This window comes from Anomaloglossus baeobatrachus, chromosome 2 (assembly GCF_048569485.1).
Source record: "Anomaloglossus baeobatrachus isolate aAnoBae1 chromosome 2, aAnoBae1.hap1, whole genome shotgun sequence".
Lineage (NCBI taxonomy): Eukaryota > Metazoa > Chordata > Amphibia > Anura > Aromobatidae > Anomaloglossus > Anomaloglossus baeobatrachus.
Genome location: NC_134354.1, coordinates 90634374 through 90653622, shown reverse-complemented (window position 1 = coordinate 90653622; position 19249 = coordinate 90634374). Strand labels below are relative to the sequence as shown.

Here is a 19249-nt window from a genome sequence, read left to right as displayed (position 1 = left end):
TATATATTATATATACTATCTACCCTTGGGGAGTGGAGCTGTATACCCTTGGGGGGAGGGGAGCTGTATAACCTTAGGGGAGGGGAGCTGTATAACCTTGGGGGGAGGGGAGCTGTATAACCTTGGGGGAGGGGAGCTGTATAACCTTGGGGGAGGGGAGCTGTATACCCTTGGGTGGGAATGGAGCTGTATACCCTTGGTTGGAGGGGAGCTGTATACCCTTGGGGGGAGGGGAGCTGTATACCCTTGGGGGGAGAAGAGCTGTATACCCTTGGGGGGGAGGGGAGCTGTATACCCTTGGTTGGAGGGGAGCTGTATACCCTTGGGGGGAGGGGAAGCTGTATACCCTTGGGGGGAGGGAAGCTGTATACCCTTGGGGGGAGGGAAGCTGTATACCCTTGGGGGGAGGGAAGCTGTATACCCTTGGGGGGAGGGAAGCTGTATACCCTTGGGGGGAAGGAAGCTGTATACCCTTGGGGGGAGGGAAGCTGTATACCCTTGGGGGGAGGGAAGCTGTATACCCTTGGGGGGAGGGAAGCTGTATACCCTTGGGGGGGAGGGGAGCTGTATACCCTTGGGGGGGAGGGGAGCTGTATAACCTTAAGGGGAGGGGAGCTGTATAACCTTGGGGGGAGGGGAGCTGTATAACCTTGGGGGGAGGGGAGCTGTATACCCTTGGGTGGGAATGGAGCTGTATACCCTTGGGGGGAGGGGAGCTGTATAACCTTGGGGGGAGGGGAGCTGTATACCCTTGGGTGGGAATGGAGCTGTATACCCTTGGGGGGAGGGGAGCTGTATAACCTTGGGGGGAGGGGAGCTGTATACCCTTGGGTGGAATGGAGCTGTATACCCTTGGGGGGAGGGGAGCTGTATACCCTTGGTTGGAGGGAAGCTGTATACCCTTGGGGGAGGGAAGCTGTATACCCTTGGGGGGAGGGAAGCTGTATACCCTTGGGGGGAGGGAAGCTGTATACCCTTGGGGGGAGGGAAGCTGTATACCCTTGGGGGGAGGGAAGCTGTATACCCTTGGGGGGGAGGGGAGCTGTATAACCTTGGGGGGGAGGGGAGCTGTATAACCTTAAGGGGAGGGGAGCTGTATAACCTTGGGGGGAGGGGAGCTGTATAACCTTAAGGGGAGGGGAGCTGTATAACCTTGGGGGGAGGGGAGCTGTATAACCTTGGGGGGAGGGGAGCTGTATACCCTTGGGTGGGAATGGAGCTGTATACCCTTGGGTGGGAATGGAGCTGTATACCCTTGGTTGGAGGGGAGCTGTATACCCTTGGGGGGAGGGGAGCTGTATACCCTTGGGGGGAGAAGAGCTGTATACCCTTGGGGGGGAGGGGAGCTGTATACCCTTGGTTGGAGGGGAGCTGTATACCCTTGGGGGGAGGGAAGCTGTATACCCTTGGGGGGAGGGAAGCTGTATACCCTTGGGGGGAGGGAAGCTGTATACCCTTGGGGGGAGGGAAGCTGTATACCCTTGGGGGGAGGGAAGCTGTATACCCTTGGGGGGAGGGAAGCTGTATACCCTTGGGGGGAGGGAAGCTGTATACCCTTGGGGGGAGGGAAGCTGTATACCCTTGGGGGGGGAGGGGAGCTGTATACCCTTGGGGGGGAGGGGAGCTGTATACCCTTGGGGGGGAGGGGAGCTGTATAACCTTAAGGGGAGGGGAGCTGTATAACCTTAAGGGGAGGGGAGCTGTATAACCTTGGGGGGAGGGGAGCTGTATAACCTTGGGGGGAGGGGAGCTGTATACCCTTGGGTGGGAATGGAGCTGTATACCCTTGGGGGGAGGGGAGCTGTATAACCTTGGGGGGAGGGGAGCTGTATACCCTTGGGTGGGAATGGAGCTGTATACCCTTGGGGGGAGGGGAGCTGTATACCCTTGGTTGGAGGGGAGCTGTATACCCTTGGGGGGAGGGAAGCTGTATACCCTTGGGGGGAGGGAAGCTGTATACCCTTGGGGGGAGGGAAGCTGTATACCCTTGGGGGGGAGGGAAGCTGTATACCCTTGGGGGGAGGGAAGCTGTATACCCTTGGGGGGGAGGGGAGCTGTATAACCTTGGGGGGGAGGGGAGCTGTATAACCTTAAGGGGAGGGGAGCTGTATAACCTTGGGGGGAGGGGAGCTGTATAACCTTGGGGGGAGGGGAGCTGTATACCCTTGGGTGGGAAGGGAGCTGTATACCCTTGGGGGGAGGGGAGCTGTATACCCTTGGTTGGAGGGGAGCTGTATACCCTTGGGGGGAGGGGAGCTGTATACCCTTGGGGGGAGGGGAGCTGTATACCCTTGGGGGGAGGGGAGCTGTATACCCTTGGGGGGAGAAGAGCTGTATACCCTTGGGGGGGGAGGGGAGCTGTATACCCTTGGTTGGAGGGGAGCTGTATACCCTTGGGGGGAGGGAAGCTGTATACCCTTGGGGGGAGGGAAGCTGTATACCCTTGGGGGGAGGGAAGCTGTATACCCTTGGGGGGAGGGAAGCTGTATACCCTTGGGGGGAGGGAAGCTGTATACCCTTGGGGGGAGGGAAGCTGTATACCCTTGGGGGGAGGGAAGCTGTATACCCTTGGGGGGAGGGAAGCTGTATACCCTTGGGGGGAGGGAAGCTGTATACCCTTGGGGGGGGAGGGGAGCTGTATACCCTTGGGGGGGAGGGGAGCTGTATACCCTTGGGGGGGAGGGGAGCTGTATAACCTTAAGGGGAGGGGAGCTGTATAACCTTAAGGGGAGGGGAGCTGTATAACCTTGGGGGGAGGGGAGCTGTATAACCTTGGGGGGAGGGGAGCTGTATACCCTTGGGTGGGAATGGAGCTGTATACCCTTGGGGGGAGGGGAGCTGTATAACCTTGGGGGGAGGGGAGCTGTATACCCTTGGGTGGGAATGGAGCTGTATACCCTTGGGGGGAGGGGAGCTGTATACCCTTGGTTGGAGGGGAGCTGTATACCCTTGGGGGGAGGGAAGCTGTATACCCTTGGGGGGAGGGAAGCTGTATACCCTTGGGGGGAGGGAAGCTGTATACCCTTGGGGGGAGGGAAGCTGTATACCCTTGGGGGGAGGGAAGCTGTATACCCTTGGGGGGGAGGGGAGCTGTATAACCTTGGGGGGGAGGGGAGCTGTATAACCTTAAGGGGAGGGGAGCTGTATAACCTTGGGGGGAGGGGAGCTGTATAACCTTGGGGGGAGGGGAGCTGTATACCCTTGGGTGGGAAGGGAGCTGTATACCCTTGGGGGGAGGGGAGCTGTATACCCTTGGTTGGAGGGGAGCTGTATACCCTTGGGGGGAGGGGAGCTGTATACCCTTGGGGGGAGGGGAGCTGTATACCCTTGGGGGGAGGGGAGCTGTATACCCTTGGGGGGAGGGGAGCTGTATACCCTTGGGGGGGAGGGGAGCTGTATACCCTTGGTTGGAGGGGAGCTGTATACCCTTGGTTAGAGGGGAGCTGTATACCCTTGGTTGGAGGGGAGCTGTATACCCTTGGTTGGAGGGGAGCTGTATACCCTTGGTTGGAGGGGAGCTGTATACCCTTGGGGGGAGGGAAGCTGTATACCCTTGGGGGGAGGGAAGCTGTATACCCTTGGGGGGAGGGGAGCTGTATACCCTTGGGGGAAGGGGAGCTGTATACCCTTGGGGGGAGGGGAGCTGCATACCCTTGGGGGGAGGGGAGCTGTATACCCTTGGGGGGAGGGGAGCTGTATACCCTTGGGGGGAGGGGAGCTGTATACCCTTGGGGGGAGGGGGAGCTGTATACCCTTGGGGGGAGGGAAGCTGTATACCCTTGGGGGGAGGGGAGCTGTATACCCTTGGGGGGAGGGGAGCTGTATACCCTTGGGGGGAGGGAAGCTGTATACCCTTGGGGGGAGGGAAGCTGTATACCCTTGGGGGGAGGGAAGCTGTATACCCTTGGGGGGAGGGAAGCTGTATACCCTTGGGGGGGGGAGGGGAGCTGTATACCCTTGGGGGGGAGGGGAGCTGTATACCCTTGGGGGGGAGGGGAGCTGTATAACCTTAAGGGGAGGGGAGCTGTATAACCTTAAGGGGAGGGGAGCTGTATAACCTTGGGGGGAGGGGAGCTGTATAACCTTGGGGGGAGGGGAGCTGTATACCCTTGGGTGGGAATGGAGCTGTATACCCTTGGGGGGAGGGGAGCTGTATAACCTTGGGGGGAGGGGAGCTGTATACCCTTGGGTGGGAATGGAGCTGTATACCCTTGGGGGGAGGGGAGCTGTATACCCTTGGTTGGAGGGGAGCTGTATACCCTTGGGGGGAGGGAAGCTGTATACCCTTGGGGGGAGGGAAGCTGTATACCCTTGGGGGGAGGGAAGCTGTATACCCTTGGGGGGAGGGAAGCTGTATACCCTTGGGGGGAGGGAAGCTGTATACCCTTGGGGGGGAGGGGAGCTGTATAACCTTGGGGGGGAGGGGAGCTGTATAACCTTAAGGGGAGGGGAGCTGTATAACCTTGGGGGGAGGGGAGCTGTATAACCTTGGGGGGAGGGGAGCTGTATACCCTTGGGTGGGAAGGGAGCTGTATACCCTTGGGGGGAGGGGAGCTGTATACCCTTGGTTGGAGGGGAGCTGTATACCCTTGGGGGGAGGGGAGCTGTATACCCTTGGGGGGAGGGGAGCTGTATACCCTTGGGGGGAGGGGAGCTGTATACCCTTGGGGGGAGGGGAGCTGTATACCCTTGGGGGGGAGGGGAGCTGTATACCCTTGGTTGGAGGGGAGCTGTATACCCTTGGTTAGAGGGGAGCTGTATACCCTTGGTTGGAGGGGAGCTGTATACCCTTGGTTGGAGGGGAGCTGTATACCCTTGGTTGGAGGGGAGCTGTATACCCTTGGGGGGAGGGAAGCTGTATACCCTTGGGGGGAGGGAAGCTGTATACCCTTGGGGGGAGGGGAGCTGTATACCCTTGGGGGAAGGGGAGCTGTATACCCTTGGGGGGAGGGGAGCTGCATACCCTTGGGGGGAGGGGAGCTGTATACCCTTGGGGGGAGGGGAGCTGTATACCCTTGGGGGGAGGGGAGCTGTATACCCTTGGGGGGAGGGGAGCTGTATACCCTTGGGGGGAGGGAAGCTGTATACCCTTGGGGGGAGGGGAGCTGTATACCCTTGGGGGGAGGGGAGCTGTATACCCTTGGGGGGAGGGGAGCTGCATACTCTTGGGGGGAGGGGAGCTGTATACCCTTGGGGGGAGGGGAGCTGTATACCCTTGGGGGGAGGGGAGCTGTATACCCTTGGGGGGAGGGGAGCTGTATACCCTTGGGGGGAGGGGAGCTGTATACCCTTGGGGGGAGGGGAGCTGTATACCCTTGGGGGGAGGGGAGCTGTATACCCATGGGGGGAGCTGTATAACCATGGGGGGAAGGGAGCTGTATACCCTTGGGAGGACAGCTGTATACCATTTAGGGGAAGGACAGCTGTATACCCTTTAGGGGAAGGACAGCTGTATACCCTTGGGAGAGGAGGACAGCTATATACCCTTGGGAGAGGAGGACAGCTGCATACCTTTGGAGGAGCTATATACCAGGGAGGTGAGCTGTATACCCTTGAGCCGAGTGTTAGCTGGCTGAGAACAGCTGGTATATTATATATATAAAAAAAACAAAAACAACAATTGATAGCACCTCCAAGATTAAGACAAGTGTGGACAGGTGCAAGCCGAGACAAGAAGTCAATATAACCCAAAATTGTTTTTGGTTATAGTGACTAGTTGTCTAGACTTGCACCTGTTCACACTTGGAGGGTGTTTGTCAGGTGTTTTATATTTGCAGTATACTCCTTTTGGACTGAGCATTTCGCCCATGAGCCCAATGTGTTTTTATTTCGAGCTGGATCCTGACCTTAAAATTGTAAGCTTTCAGTCCGGGTAGAGACATATAAGGTTAGGATCCCAACAAAGGGGTACGCCTTGTCCCTGGCTGTTGGGCTCTGACAAATTGGCCAATTTGTGCTCTAGATACTTAATTTTTGAATAGTTTCTATAGATGTAATGCAATTCCAATTTTATAGATTCAATATTTACATTTTATAGCATTTCAGAGTCCAGCTGTATCTTTTTGGTTCTATTGTAGTGAAATAAGCATAAAAAAGTCATGCTAGCCGCATGCACCTAATTGTCTAGTATGTACTAGAATAGTAGACATTGTTCTATAATTGGTAATACAGAACGTCTCAAGGTGATGCTAGAAAGAATGTTCCTATAGTGTGATGTAAGTACAACGCATTCTGTACTTCCCAACGTGCCACAACGGAAACGTGGGATAAGTACCAGTGTCACGCTGTTCACAAATGTACGACCTGCACAACATAGGGGGGCGGTGTGAAATACTGCATCCCCTCCCCCGCCGCTGCAGAGGCCAGAGAAAGTGAATGTCAGCAACAGGATTATGCTGAGGTCTTGTTAGTTTTTTGGAACTAATGATTGTCAATGAGAGCATGGTGTGACTGTTAGGCTACGTTCACATATTGGGGGTCCTCATTGCCTCCTATATGAAGAGGTAATGTGGTTCTTGCTGACCTTACATAAAGAAGTGCTGTGACTGCGGGGAATCCGGCAGGAGGATAAACAGTATATTAACCTAAATGGGGCAATCCAAGATATCAGCAATGTGCGGGAGCAGAGAGAACCCCAGATCGCAGGCTGTGCGGCTGTCACCTTTCACCGGTAGCATCTGCTGATTCACATGATAAGTGTGGCTTGTGGCTCAGCAGATCTGTATTTATGCCAAGGGTCAGGACACGTCCTTAGAAACGTCTGTTCCTGAAGAGGCACTTATTTCTCAGAACTGACCATGTAAACAAAACTCACAGAATGTCATTCCTGAACAAAAGCTCCGGCTCCATCTGAACATGCTTAAAGGGTTAATCTCGTCTTCAAAATCCTATCCCAATATGTAGCAGGCGTAATAATAATAATAAGAATATTAGCAAATATCTCCAATTAGAAATGGAGTATAGTTCTTCTGACTCAGTATGACCACTACCAAGTAACTAAGTGTGACTATATGCGTGGCCGTAACCATAGATACCTAAGCTCCTGCAATGCCCTGCACATGAGGTAAGTGATATCTTACCAGGAGTGCTAAAATATATTATTATTATACCTACTACATATTAGGATAGGATCTGAGAGATGGGAATACCCCTTTAAGCATGTAGCTGAGCCCAAGGAGCTGTCTCTTTCCAAACCAGGCTCTCAATAGACATTGTACATTGACTGAGGTGTCAATCACAGCAAGGGGCCTGTCTGACTGCTGTGTACATTAGTTTTTAGTCCTGCACTGTTAAATCACAGGGTAATAAAGCCATTAGATTGCATAAACGATAGCTCACAGACATAGATAAGAGCAGCCACAAGCAACTAAGGGTACCATCACATTTTAGCGACGCTCCAGCGATCCCACCAGCGATCTGACCTGGTCAGGATCGCTGGTGCGTCGCTACATGGTCGCTGGTGAGCTGTCAATCAGGCAGATCTCACCAGCGACCAGTGACCAGCCCCCAGCCACCAGCGACTCGTGGAAGCGATGCTGTGCTTGGTAACTAAGGTAAATATCGGGTAACCAAGCGATTGGTTACCCGATATTTACCTTGGTTACCAGCGCACACCGCTTAGCGCTGGCTCTCTGCACTTGTAGCCAGAGTACACATCGGGTTAATAAGCAAACCGTTTTGCTTATTTACCCGATGTGTATTCCGGCTATGTGTGCAGGGAGCAGGGAGCCAGCACTGGCAGCGTGAGAGCAGCGGATGCTAGTAACCAAGGTAAATATCAGGTAACCAAGCAAAGGGCTTTGCTTGGTTACCCGAAATTTACCTTGGTTACAGCTTGCCGCAGGCTGTCAGAAGCCGGCTCTCTGCTCCCTGCACATTCAGATTGTCGCTCTCTCGCTGTCACACACAGCGATGTGTGCTTCACAGCGGGAGAGCAACAACTAAAAAATGGTCCAGCACTGTGTGCAACGAGCAGCGATCTCGCAGCAGGGGCCAGATCGCTGCTCAGTGTCACACACAGCGAGATCACTAATGAGGTCACTGCTGCGTCACAAAAAACGTGACTCAGCAGCGATCTCGCTATGTGAGAAGTACCCCTAACTAATTATGACTATATGAGTGGTCTTAACCCGGTCTAATACTCACCCTCCAGCATTTTCACCTTTTTCAGCGCCACTCTGGTCCCGCAGCACCAACTTGGGCTCGTAACGTCTGACTGGCCACAAGCCAGAAGTTACATCACAAGCTCTCAATACAAGTCTATGTGAGCCAGAACACGTTTCTCATAGACTTATATTGATTTGTAACCTCCGGAGTGCTCTAGAAAATACTGGGCTGCAGGCAGGTCACAAAGTGCCTGAGACTGCCAGGAGCGGCAGTGTTAGGAGATGAAGACGCTGGAGGGCGAGTATAATACAGGGGGCATAGATTTAAAGCACCCCTCCAGCAATGCATTAAAAAAAAAAAGAAAAAAGAAAACGCTAGAGTAGTGCTTTAAGAAAGCAAGTGCACATCATCAGGAAGGAGAGCACAGCACGTCCAAGAAATATACATAACATAACAATCTTAAGTAAATGCAATTATGCAGAGCAAACAAGGCAAACATCCTTATAAGATAAAACAATAAAACAAAGAAACAGACACGAGTCCCCGGGAAAATAAACACTGTGTAGACGGTCACCCAGCAGATCATCCAAGACCATGAGTCCCCGGGACAATATAATCTGTAGACCGTCACCCAGCAGATCATCCAAAACCATGAGTCCCCGGGAAAATAAACACTGTGTAGACGGTCAACCAGCAGATCATCCAAGACCATGAGTCCCCAGGAAAATAAACACTGTGTAGACGGTCAACCAGCAGATCATCCAAGACCATGAGTCCCCGGGAAAATAAACACTGTGTAGACGGTCAACCAGCAGATCATCCAAGACCATGAGTCCCCAGGAAAATAAACACTGTAGACGGTCAACCAGCAGATCATCCAAGACCATGAGTCCCCGGGACAATATAATCTGTAGACCGTCACCCAGCAGATCATCCAAGACCATGAGTCCCCAGGAAAATAAACACTGTGTAGACGGTCAACCAGCAGATCATTCAAGACCATGAGTCCCCAGGAAAATAAACACTGTGTAGACGGTCAACCAGCAGATCATCCAAGACCATGAGTCCCCAGGAAAATAAACACTGTATAGACGGTCAACCAGCAGATCATTCAAGACCATGAGTCCCCGGGAAAATAAACACTGTGTAGACGGTCAACCAGCAGATCATCCAAGACCATGAGTCCCCGGGAAAATAAACACTGTGTAGACGGTCAACCAGCAGATCATCCAAGACCATGAGTCCCCAGGAAAATAAACACTGTGTAGATGGTCACCCAGCAGATCGTCCAAGACCACGAGTTCCCGGGACAATATAAACTGTAGACCGTCACCCAGCAGATCGTCCAAGACCGTATACCCCTAACAGTCCCAATATAAGAAGAGACGCAGCAAACCCTAGAACACTATGTCTGAAAAGGAGCCGAGCGACAACCCTGCTACTGCCTTGAGCTAAACTCACACAAGCATATACACAGTGCTCAGCAGAAGTGAGTACACCCTCTCTGAAAAGTAAAATTGTAAGTATGGAAGAGCGGACACGGACTGTAAAAGTCTGGATCCGCGCAGTTTCACAGGTACTCGGGTAGCAGGCCCGGGCCTGGGGTTTAATCCGGATCCGGAACTCAAGAAATGAAAAAGAAAATAAGAATGAAGCACTTACCGAGGCTCAGTGTCATGGCGGCAAACTGTTTCCAGGTCGCGCACTCACTTCTGGTGCCGCGCATTATCTCATCGCATATACACTGCTTGGCGTCTGTGATTGGTTGGAGTCAGATGCGCTCCCAGCTTGTGTGACAGCGTCTGACTGCAACCACTCACAGGCGCTGTCTGCGGGTCTGCACTGAGGTCGAAAAATAAATAAAACAATTGGCGCAGGTCCGCCCATATTATGTTACACAGCACAGATAAAACATATGGCTACAGGCTGCAGCCCCCAGCCGTGCCCTTATCTTGGTTGTGTATCAAAATAAAAAGAACTTTTTTTCCCTTTTTTTTTATTTAAATAATTAAATGCAATGAGATAATGTGCGGCACCGGAAATGAATGCGCGACCTGGAAACAGCTGGTCACCGGGACACGGAGTCAGTAAACCGTGTGCGGTCCTACCCCCTGTCTATTCCACCACCATTTTTAATTGCCGTACTCTGGTCCCCATAGACTTATATGGGAACTGGTTTCCGGACAGGAGCTGGATTTTACACTTTTTTTTTTTTTTTTTTTAATGGGACCCGCCGGTTATCTGCTAGTCCGCTCATCTCTAATTGTAAGCAATCTCACTGAACACAAGAACAATTTCCAAAATTTGGAGAGGTCCAAGTTTCATAGAACATTTTTTTTAACCCATGACATGAAAGTTGAGGTTAAAGTAAACCCGACAACTGATACATACTGCCCGATCTACAGGCAGCACGTACCAGACACCGGCCGCCCGATCTACAGGCAGCGCGTACCAGACACCGGCCGCCCGATCTACAGACAGCGCGTACCAGACACCGGCCGCCCGATCTACAGGCAGCGCGTACCAGACACCGGCCGCCCGATCTACAGACAGCGCGTACCAGACACCGGCCGCCCGATCTACAGGCAGCGCGTACCAGACACCGGCCGCCCGATCTACAGGCAGCGCGTACCAGACACCGGCCGCCCGATCTACAGGCAGCGCGTACCAGACACCGGCCGCCCGATCTACAGACAGCGCGTACCAGACACCGGCCGCCCGATCTACAGACAGCGCGTACCAGACACCGGCCGCCCGATCTACAGACAGCGCGTACCAGACACCGGCCGCCCGACCTACAGGCAGCACGTACCAGACACCGGCCGCCCGATCTACAGGAAGCACCTACCAGACACCGGCTGCCTGATCTACAGGCAGCACATACCAGATACCGATTGCCCGATCTACATGCAGTACATACCAGACACCGGCCGCCCGATCTACAGGCAGCACGTACCAGACACCGGCTGTATGATTTCAGTCATATAAGTTTAATATTGAAACTCTGCAGTGTTTCAGAGAAAAACATAGTTAAATAGCTGCCATGGACCAAGTTGTATGGGAGACTAATCGGACAAGTGGGTCTTTGGTGGCAGTGGTGTCTCCACAGGAGGGCTGCTACTGTCCAGGACGCAGTGTCGCTGCACCATGTGTACATGTTTGCTATCTATGAACCCGTACTCACCTGGACAATGATATTGCCAGGTCAGTTTTATGATATAGCCTATATGGTAATTAAAAAAATTGTGGCATTACATTCAAAAGTACAACTTGTTCCACAAAATACAAGCCTTCACATGGCAAGATTCACAGAAAACTAAAAAACAGTTATGGTTCTTGGAAGAAGGGGAGGAAAAAACAGAAAATCTCTGGGTGCTGAAGGGGTTAATAGTCACCTGGCAGAGAGTTGCAAGGGCGACTAGTTGTAGCCTTCTCCCCGCTTGCTCCCCTTGGGTGATAGGTCTCTCCCTGTACACACACACAGTCACTGACAGTGGCAAGGAGAAGCCACCAAAGACCCACTTGTCCGATTAGTCTCCCATACAACTTGGTCCATGGCAGCTATTTAACTATGTTTTTCTCTGAAACACTGCAGAGTTTCAATATTAAACTTATATGACTGAAATCCTACAGCCGGTGTCTGGTACGTGCTGCCTGTAGATCGGGCGGCCGGTGTCTGGTATGTACTGCATGTAGATCGGGCAATCGGTATCTGGTATGTGCTGCCTGTAGATCAAGCAGCCGGTGTCTGGTAGGTGCCTGATCTGGAGAATACAAGCCACCTTGTATTGTATAAAAAACAGCTGGTCTTATAACTGGCTGACGATAGGGTTCAGATAACACTGACGAGCGGGGAAGTTTCACATTTCTATACAGATCCCTGCAGCTCTTATTGGTGCATGGTAATTTCTTTGTTTGAGGTACTATATAAACTGGTCACATGATGTAATAAACCAGAAACTCTCAGTACACCATGCTAAGCTATGCTGCATTGATTGTAAAATAAATCTTATTAATTTATGAGTATTTCACTCACGGCAGCATAAAATTGTCATGCTGCGGTTCGTGAAGTCGCACCACACGTCCGATAACGCTGTGAAGAAAAACAAGCACAATGGGCAGAATATTTCTATAAATCCATATTCTGTGCTTGTACTGTACAACGCAGCGTTTTGGAGGCAGCGAAACCACACGAAGTACAAAACGCTGCTATTCCTGATGGTAGAAACTTCCTGATGAAGAACAAAAGCTCCATCCTGGCTGAAGAGAAGAACACTTTTAGCAATACACTTTCTCACGTGTTCAGTAACTACTGGATCCAAGCAATGTGGGTTTAGTTTTGGGTGAGTAAGTGGCCCTGTGTTTGGCTCTGTCACTATGCGGAAAATGTAATCAGGACGCAGCCTGGAATAACATCAGTGACCCAGCTAAAACTGGCACAGGCATGTGGGCACTGCTTAATTCCCCTGGTAACTAGATTAACTTCCAGCCTGCCGGCACAATGGCGCGGGATCACAGGACTTACTACAACTGAAGGTCATTTAAATGCAGATTCACAGCCACTGATCCATGACCAGGTCTACAGATCTGCAGCCTCCGGGGATCAGCGCAGATCACTCTCTGTACACACCGGCGAGATCACATGTAATCCAAGGGATCTTATGTGCCAAGGACAGAGGCACCAATCATTCAAAATCCTACACTGGATTCCCTCCAGCCTCCATCTGGCATATCTGCATTATATATATATATATATATATATATATATATATATATATATATATATATATATATATATATATATATATATATATATATATATATATATATACACATACACACACACACTATATAGTATAGGGAAGCCCAGCAGACTGCTCCTATACAGAGGGACACTGCAAATACACATAAACCATGGTGTATACGTTTCCCCTATGATGGAAGGATCCTCTGCATTGACCCTGAGAGTGGCCACTGTCGGGCACATATGGAACCCCCTGAGCGTGCGAGTCCAACAAGGTGCGCCTCGTAGTGTGAATGGAGCCTTACGCTGTGAGGAAGATGAGTCCAGTTCAGCTTCTTCTACATTACCTAATTTCTTATTTGCCTTAAAGGGAGCCTGTCAGGTGCCATATGCCTGCAGAACCACGAGCAGTTCTGGGTACATATTGCTAATTACTGACTAACTGTGTCTGTATCTAGCAGCATAGATAAAGAGATCTTTAAAAAAAGTATTTCTAAAGATCCTTTATGATATGCTAATGAGACCGGGGACTAATCGTGACGGCGTTACTTCCCTTGGCTAGTCGGCCCCCTTAGCATGTTAGGGTACTTTCACACATCCGGATTTTTGCTCTGCGGCACAATACGGCGTTCTGCAGAAAAACCGCAACCGGCTTTTGTAACGCCGATTGCGGTTTTTTTTTGCATTGACTTACATTAGTGCCGCATTGTGCCGTAGGGGCTTGCGTTCGGTCCGGTTTTTGCCGCATGCGGCAGATTTAGCCGATGCGGCGGCCGGATCGAACGTACCCTGCAACGTTTTTTGCTCCGGCAAAAAACACCGCATCGCGCCGCATCCGGCCGCTGCGGCGCATTTTTCAATGCATCCCTATGGAGGCCGGATGCGGCGCGATGCGGAAAAAACCGCATCCGGTCGCCGCATGCGGTATTTTCCACTGCGCATGCTCAGTAGCATGCCGCAACCGGAAAAAACCGGACCGGCCGCATGTAAAAACTGATGCAAAGGATGCGGTGTTTTCACCGCATCCGTTGCATAGTTTTCACAGCCGGATTGAGCCGCAGGGCTCAAACCGGATGTGTGAAAGTAGCCTAAGCATACCCCCGTGGGCGTGCTAACATGGTAATGAATGTGCAGCATCAGAGGCATGGCCGCTTACCTCTCTGCTGTCACTGCAGCTGACTCTGAATTTCGGCTCAGTGCGCACGATCAGAAGTCTCGGACTTCTAGTCATGCGCACTGTGAAGCCGTGTGTACGCGTCCCCAGTTCAAACGAGTGTAGTGTGCATGACCGGAAGTGTGGGCACTCTGATCATGCGCACTGACCCTACACCCAATTTTTTGAGGCGGTGACAACGAACACAGGTACGTGCATCACCGCTGATGACGCTGGGCAAGTCATTGAATAGCCTGTGAGTACACCCATGAGGGCATGCTGCCATACTAAGAGGGCGGAATGAGCACAGGAACTAAGGTCCCTGGGACTAGTCCCTGAGATCATTAGCAAATCATAAAGGATCTTTAGGCAGGGATTAGCAATATGCACCCAGAAATGCTCATGGTTCTGGGTACATATTGCACCTCACAGGTTCCCTTTAATCATTTTAGTCATCCAATAATATGTCTGTATTTGAATTTGTCTTTAACCCCTTCCCGACCCTGGCGATTTTCCATTTCTGAGCTTTCATTTTTTTTAATTTTTTTTCAGAAGATTGACAGCAGCATTTAAGAAATTACTGGCCTTAGGCACAGGTCGTCTCCACTCGCTGCTGTCAGAGGCAGATGCTGGCTGTGCATAACAGCCATCATCTGATGGGTTTTATGCCGCCCAGTTACTGAAGTAGAAACAAGGTCACCCGATAGATGACCTAAATGTATGTCATACCTGAGGAAGGTTATTAAAGGGGTTGTCCAGTGAAAACTAGTTTAACACAGCATACGTGATAAAATATTTATTATTGAGTCTTGTCGATGGGACCTGCACTGATGGGGATAAAAGTTCTCTGTTCTGCCAATTAGAGCAGAGTAGCAGTGCCCATGCTCGACCAGCACTCCATTCATTCCCTATAGGACAGCTTTGTACTCAGCTTTTTCTGGGAGCCCCCTAGAGAATGAATGAAATGGAAGCCGGATGTCATAGAAGGGACCAGAGGAAAAATTAAGTAGAGAGGAACAGGGAATAGTTAGATTAGTGAAGTGAAGAGATTGGCCAGTCTAAAGAAATGTGGTTTTAGTGCGCACTTTAAACTGTGGATACTGGGAATTACAATTATCCAAATTGTCTGGGGTAGCACATTCCAGAGAACTAGTGCAGTACAAGAGGAGTCTGAGAGACGGGAGGTACAGATTATCGAGGAAGCTAATCTTAGGTCATTAGCAAAACAAAGAGCACAGGTAGAGGGGTAGAGATGAGGGAGGAGATGTAGGGCAGTGGGTGCAGAACTGTGGAGAGTTCTATGGGGGCAAGTGATAAGTGAACACTGTAGCAGATGGGCAACCAGTGCAATGACTGGCACAGAGAAGAGGCATCGGTGGAGCAGCTGTACAGACATATGATCCTGGCTCCTGCGTTCAGGGTAGATTGGAGAGGGGAGCGTTTTGTAAGCGGAAGACAGAGTTGCAGTAATCAAAGTTGAAAATGAATCAAAGCAAAAGTAAGAGTTCTTGCAAAGTTAAACCACCCATAGGCAGCTTCTCCAGAGTGTAAAGAGCAGAAACCGGATAGTAAAAGATCAAAACTAGAGTTACGTGAGAGATAGCGGATAAGACGAGATTAGATTAAGAGTTCCAGGAGTTTAGAGCCCTCTCCTGCCGATCGTACGGGTCCTCTCCAACCTGTAAGGAGAGAAGTCCTCTGCCGAAAAAGGTATATAAAGTAGATGTCTCCTGGCAGGAGTCTAGTATATTGTATAATATAATAGTATCATAGGTAATATTTACTCCAAATCTCATTTAACAGACAAATCAAACATTTTGTAAAAGCAAGCGAGGTTCCCAGGAGTGGACAGAAATCACATGCCGATGTGGATCTGAGAAGAGGAACTGAATCTGGCCCAAAATCAGGAGGTGACAAATCCACCAGAGAGCAGGCGACGGGTCACATGGACTTTCTCACCCCGACAGACTTTGCTCGCTGATAACCTCAGAGCGCTGTGTGGAGAATCATTGCCATAGTGTCAGTCCCTGCTGATCAGTGTAACCACGCAGCGGCCCTCGGTGTCTGCACACTGCCGAGCCCGGGACCCGAGAGCCACAAAAACCAGGAGAAATGGACAGCCTTACTTAACTACTGAGTATTCCACTGATATTACATTGCATCTACAATTCAGGTGACCACTGCAGCCAATCAGTGGTGATCTATACATGTGGATGCTGAGGATAGTGATTGGCTGCAGTGGTCAGGTGACTGACGGAAGGGTTGTTTTCACTGCACCACTAGTAAAGACCACCCAACTAGTGGCACAATCAAGGGACATTTTATGACACAGGAGATCGCTATAGAGATATATATAGAGATAACTATATATAGGTTTCCGGTTGGATTGTAGTTGCTTTACGCGACTATTCCTGGTTGGGGAGAGGTGTAAAAGCCGCTGTCAGGTGTCTCTGGAGGAGGCGCATCTACCACAAGAACGAATGGCCGGCATTTTGAAAACCAACATGTCCAATCCTTTTTTCCCTGCAGGGACATTGGTTGGTTTAATTGAAGGAGTTTTAAACCTTAAACATAGGAGATGCCATGAATGTTTGCTTAGTTTGGGTGGAAGCTCAGGAACCCGCAGCCATTTCCAGAGAACAAGGTCTCTTGATCCCCTGAGCCACCTGAGGCCGATGGTCAGGGCATCTAGGTCTCGAGGATGGAAAGTTGGCGGTGTACGTGGTTGGCTCTCTCCATTCACATCTATGGGTATCATGGAGATTGACATCTGTTCTGGGTAAAGGTGTGGATCCAAAAGCCAAATGCGCATGAATGGAAGTCCCGGGTACTCTGGATCATGCGCACTGCGTATCCATCCTCCGACCACTGCCATGAACATTGAGGTATGTGCGACGTTGCTGCGTATTCATTAGCATGTTAGTACACCCACAGGGGAGAGCTACCATGTTATGTGGGCTGACTAGCCAAGGGAACTAATGCCCTCGGGACTAGTCCCCAACCTCATTAGCATACAAAACAATCTTTACAAATCCTTTTTCTAAAGATCTCTTTATCTATGCTAGTGTATACAGGGACGGTTAAGGCCCCGTCACACTAAGCAACATCGCTAGCAACATCGCTGTTAACGAACAACTTTTGTGACGTTGCTAGCGATGTTGCTGTGTGTGACATCCAGCAACAACCTGGCCCCTGCTGTGAGGTCGTTGGTTGTTGCTGAATGTCTTGGGCCATTTTTTAGTTGTTGCTGTCCCGCTGTGAAGCACAGATCGCTGTGTGTGACAGCAACAACTAAATGTGCAGGCAGCAGGAGCCGGCTTCTGTGGAGGCTGGTAACCACGGTAAACATCGGGTAACCAAGAAGCCCTGTCCTTGGTTACCCGATATTTACCTTTGTTACCAGCCCCCGCCGCTCTCACTGTCAGTGCCGGCTCCTGCTCTGTGCACATGTAGCTGCAGGACACATCGGGTTAATTAACCCGATGTGTGCTGTAACTAGGAGAGCAGGGAGCCAGAGCTCAGTGTGCCCTGCTCTCTGCACGTGTAGCTGCGTGCGCTGGTAACCAAGGTAAATATCGGGTTGGTTACCCGATATTTACCTTAAGCTGGGTTTACACACTGCAACATCTCAAACGACATCGCTGTAACGTCACCGGTTTTGTGACGCAATAGCGATGTTGTTTGCGATGTTGCAGTGTGTGAATCCTATCAGTGACCTGGCCCCTGCTGTGAAGTTGTAATTGTTACAAATCGTTCAGGACCATTCCTAGGTCCTTTGTTTCCCGCTGTGCAGCATGAAGTTTCAGTGTGTGAAGCCTTTTCAGCAACTTTGTTAGCAACTTCCCTTTCAAAAGGCTGCTTATCAACGTCCCCAACAACCAGCTAGGTCGCTCTGCAGGTCTGGATCGCTGGTAAGTTGTTGGCCAGGTTTGCCTGTTTGAACGCTCACCAGAGACTTAGCAGAGACTTAGGGAGGTCGCTATTGCGTCACCAAACCGGTGACGTTACAGCGATGTCCTTTGCGATGTTGCAGCGTGTAAACCCAGCTTTAGTTACCAAGCGCAGCATCTTCCACGCGGCGCTGCTGGCTGGGGGCTGGTCACTGGTTGCTGGTGAGCTCACCAGCAACTCGTGTAGCGACGCTCCAGCGATCCCTGCCAGGTCAGGTTGCTGGTGGGATCGCTGGAGCGTCGCAGTGTGACATCTCACCAGCAACCTCCTAGCAACTTACCAGCGATCCCTATCGTTGTTGGGATCGCTGGTAAGTTGCTTAGTGTGACTGGACCTTTAGGCAGGGATTAGAGATATGCACTCATTACGGCTCATGGTGGTGGGTGCATATTACACCTCACAGGTTCCCTTTAAGGCCACACTATGTGATAGCATCAGGGACGCACTATAGCAGTGACTTGTTGGCAGACATTGGTCGTTATCATGTGACGCTTTCTTTTCTTTCTTTCTTCACGCTTGCACTTTGTGTTGGGTGACAAAGCTCGATGTCACTTCCAGAAATAAATCTGCCTTTGTACCAGGAGAACAATGAAAAGAGGATCCTCACGTCGTCCCGGTCACAGGCCACTGTAACCAAAGAGATATACTAAGAGCTAGAAATCTCACTATAGAGTGTTGTCAGTGCACAGAGCACTCCGCACCCCGGAGCCGAGCATCGAGAGGCACGGACGGGACCAGAATCTATCCTGGGAGGTGAGGAACGATCTGCACACATATGGATCTGCAAACAGCCTGACCTATAGGGGCTGTCCAGGCGAAATACAACTTTACCCAGGGGATGGGATAAGTAAAAAATAACCAGCACCCACCTAAATCAGGCCGCACCATGATCTGTGTAGAGACAAGAAGCCATAATGTCACGGCTCCACCAGCCGTTGTGCCAACTTTAATGTTATCATGAAACATTCAGTGACCACTGCAGCCAATCACAGGCCAGACGTGGACCCAGTGGGGTGTTGGTAGAATATAGTGGAGTTTATTTTATACATATCCTGTTCCATTAGATATAGTTTTACTTTGCAAGAAAAAAAAAGCTTTAAATGGAACCAGACAACTGAGTGATGCTGCCCGACTGACCGGTGACGCTGCAGAGCTCCAGAGAAAGCCGGCCGCGGACCCTGCTGCGAGGGACGAGTCCACGAGGCCGGACCCCGGCTGCTTCCCTCCACCTCGCTCCCCAAATAACAGATCCCTCTCTACATGTCCCTACACGAGCTGCAGGCATCAGCTGCCAA

At 51.0% G+C, this 19249-nt stretch overlaps 1 protein-coding gene across 1 annotated transcript in view; it reads right to left on the bottom strand.

Moving 5' to 3' along the window:
* MOSPD2 (motile sperm domain containing 2) overlaps positions 1-16878 on the bottom strand; it is a 153698-nt gene extending 136820 nt beyond the window's left edge. Inside the window, exon 1 of the mRNA XM_075333416.1 lies at positions 16473-16878. Within this exon, the coding sequence (XP_075189531.1) occupies positions 16473-16878 (406 nt within the window). The remainder of the gene's footprint in view (positions 1-16472) is intronic.
* Positions 16879-19249: the final 2371 nt, after the last annotated feature.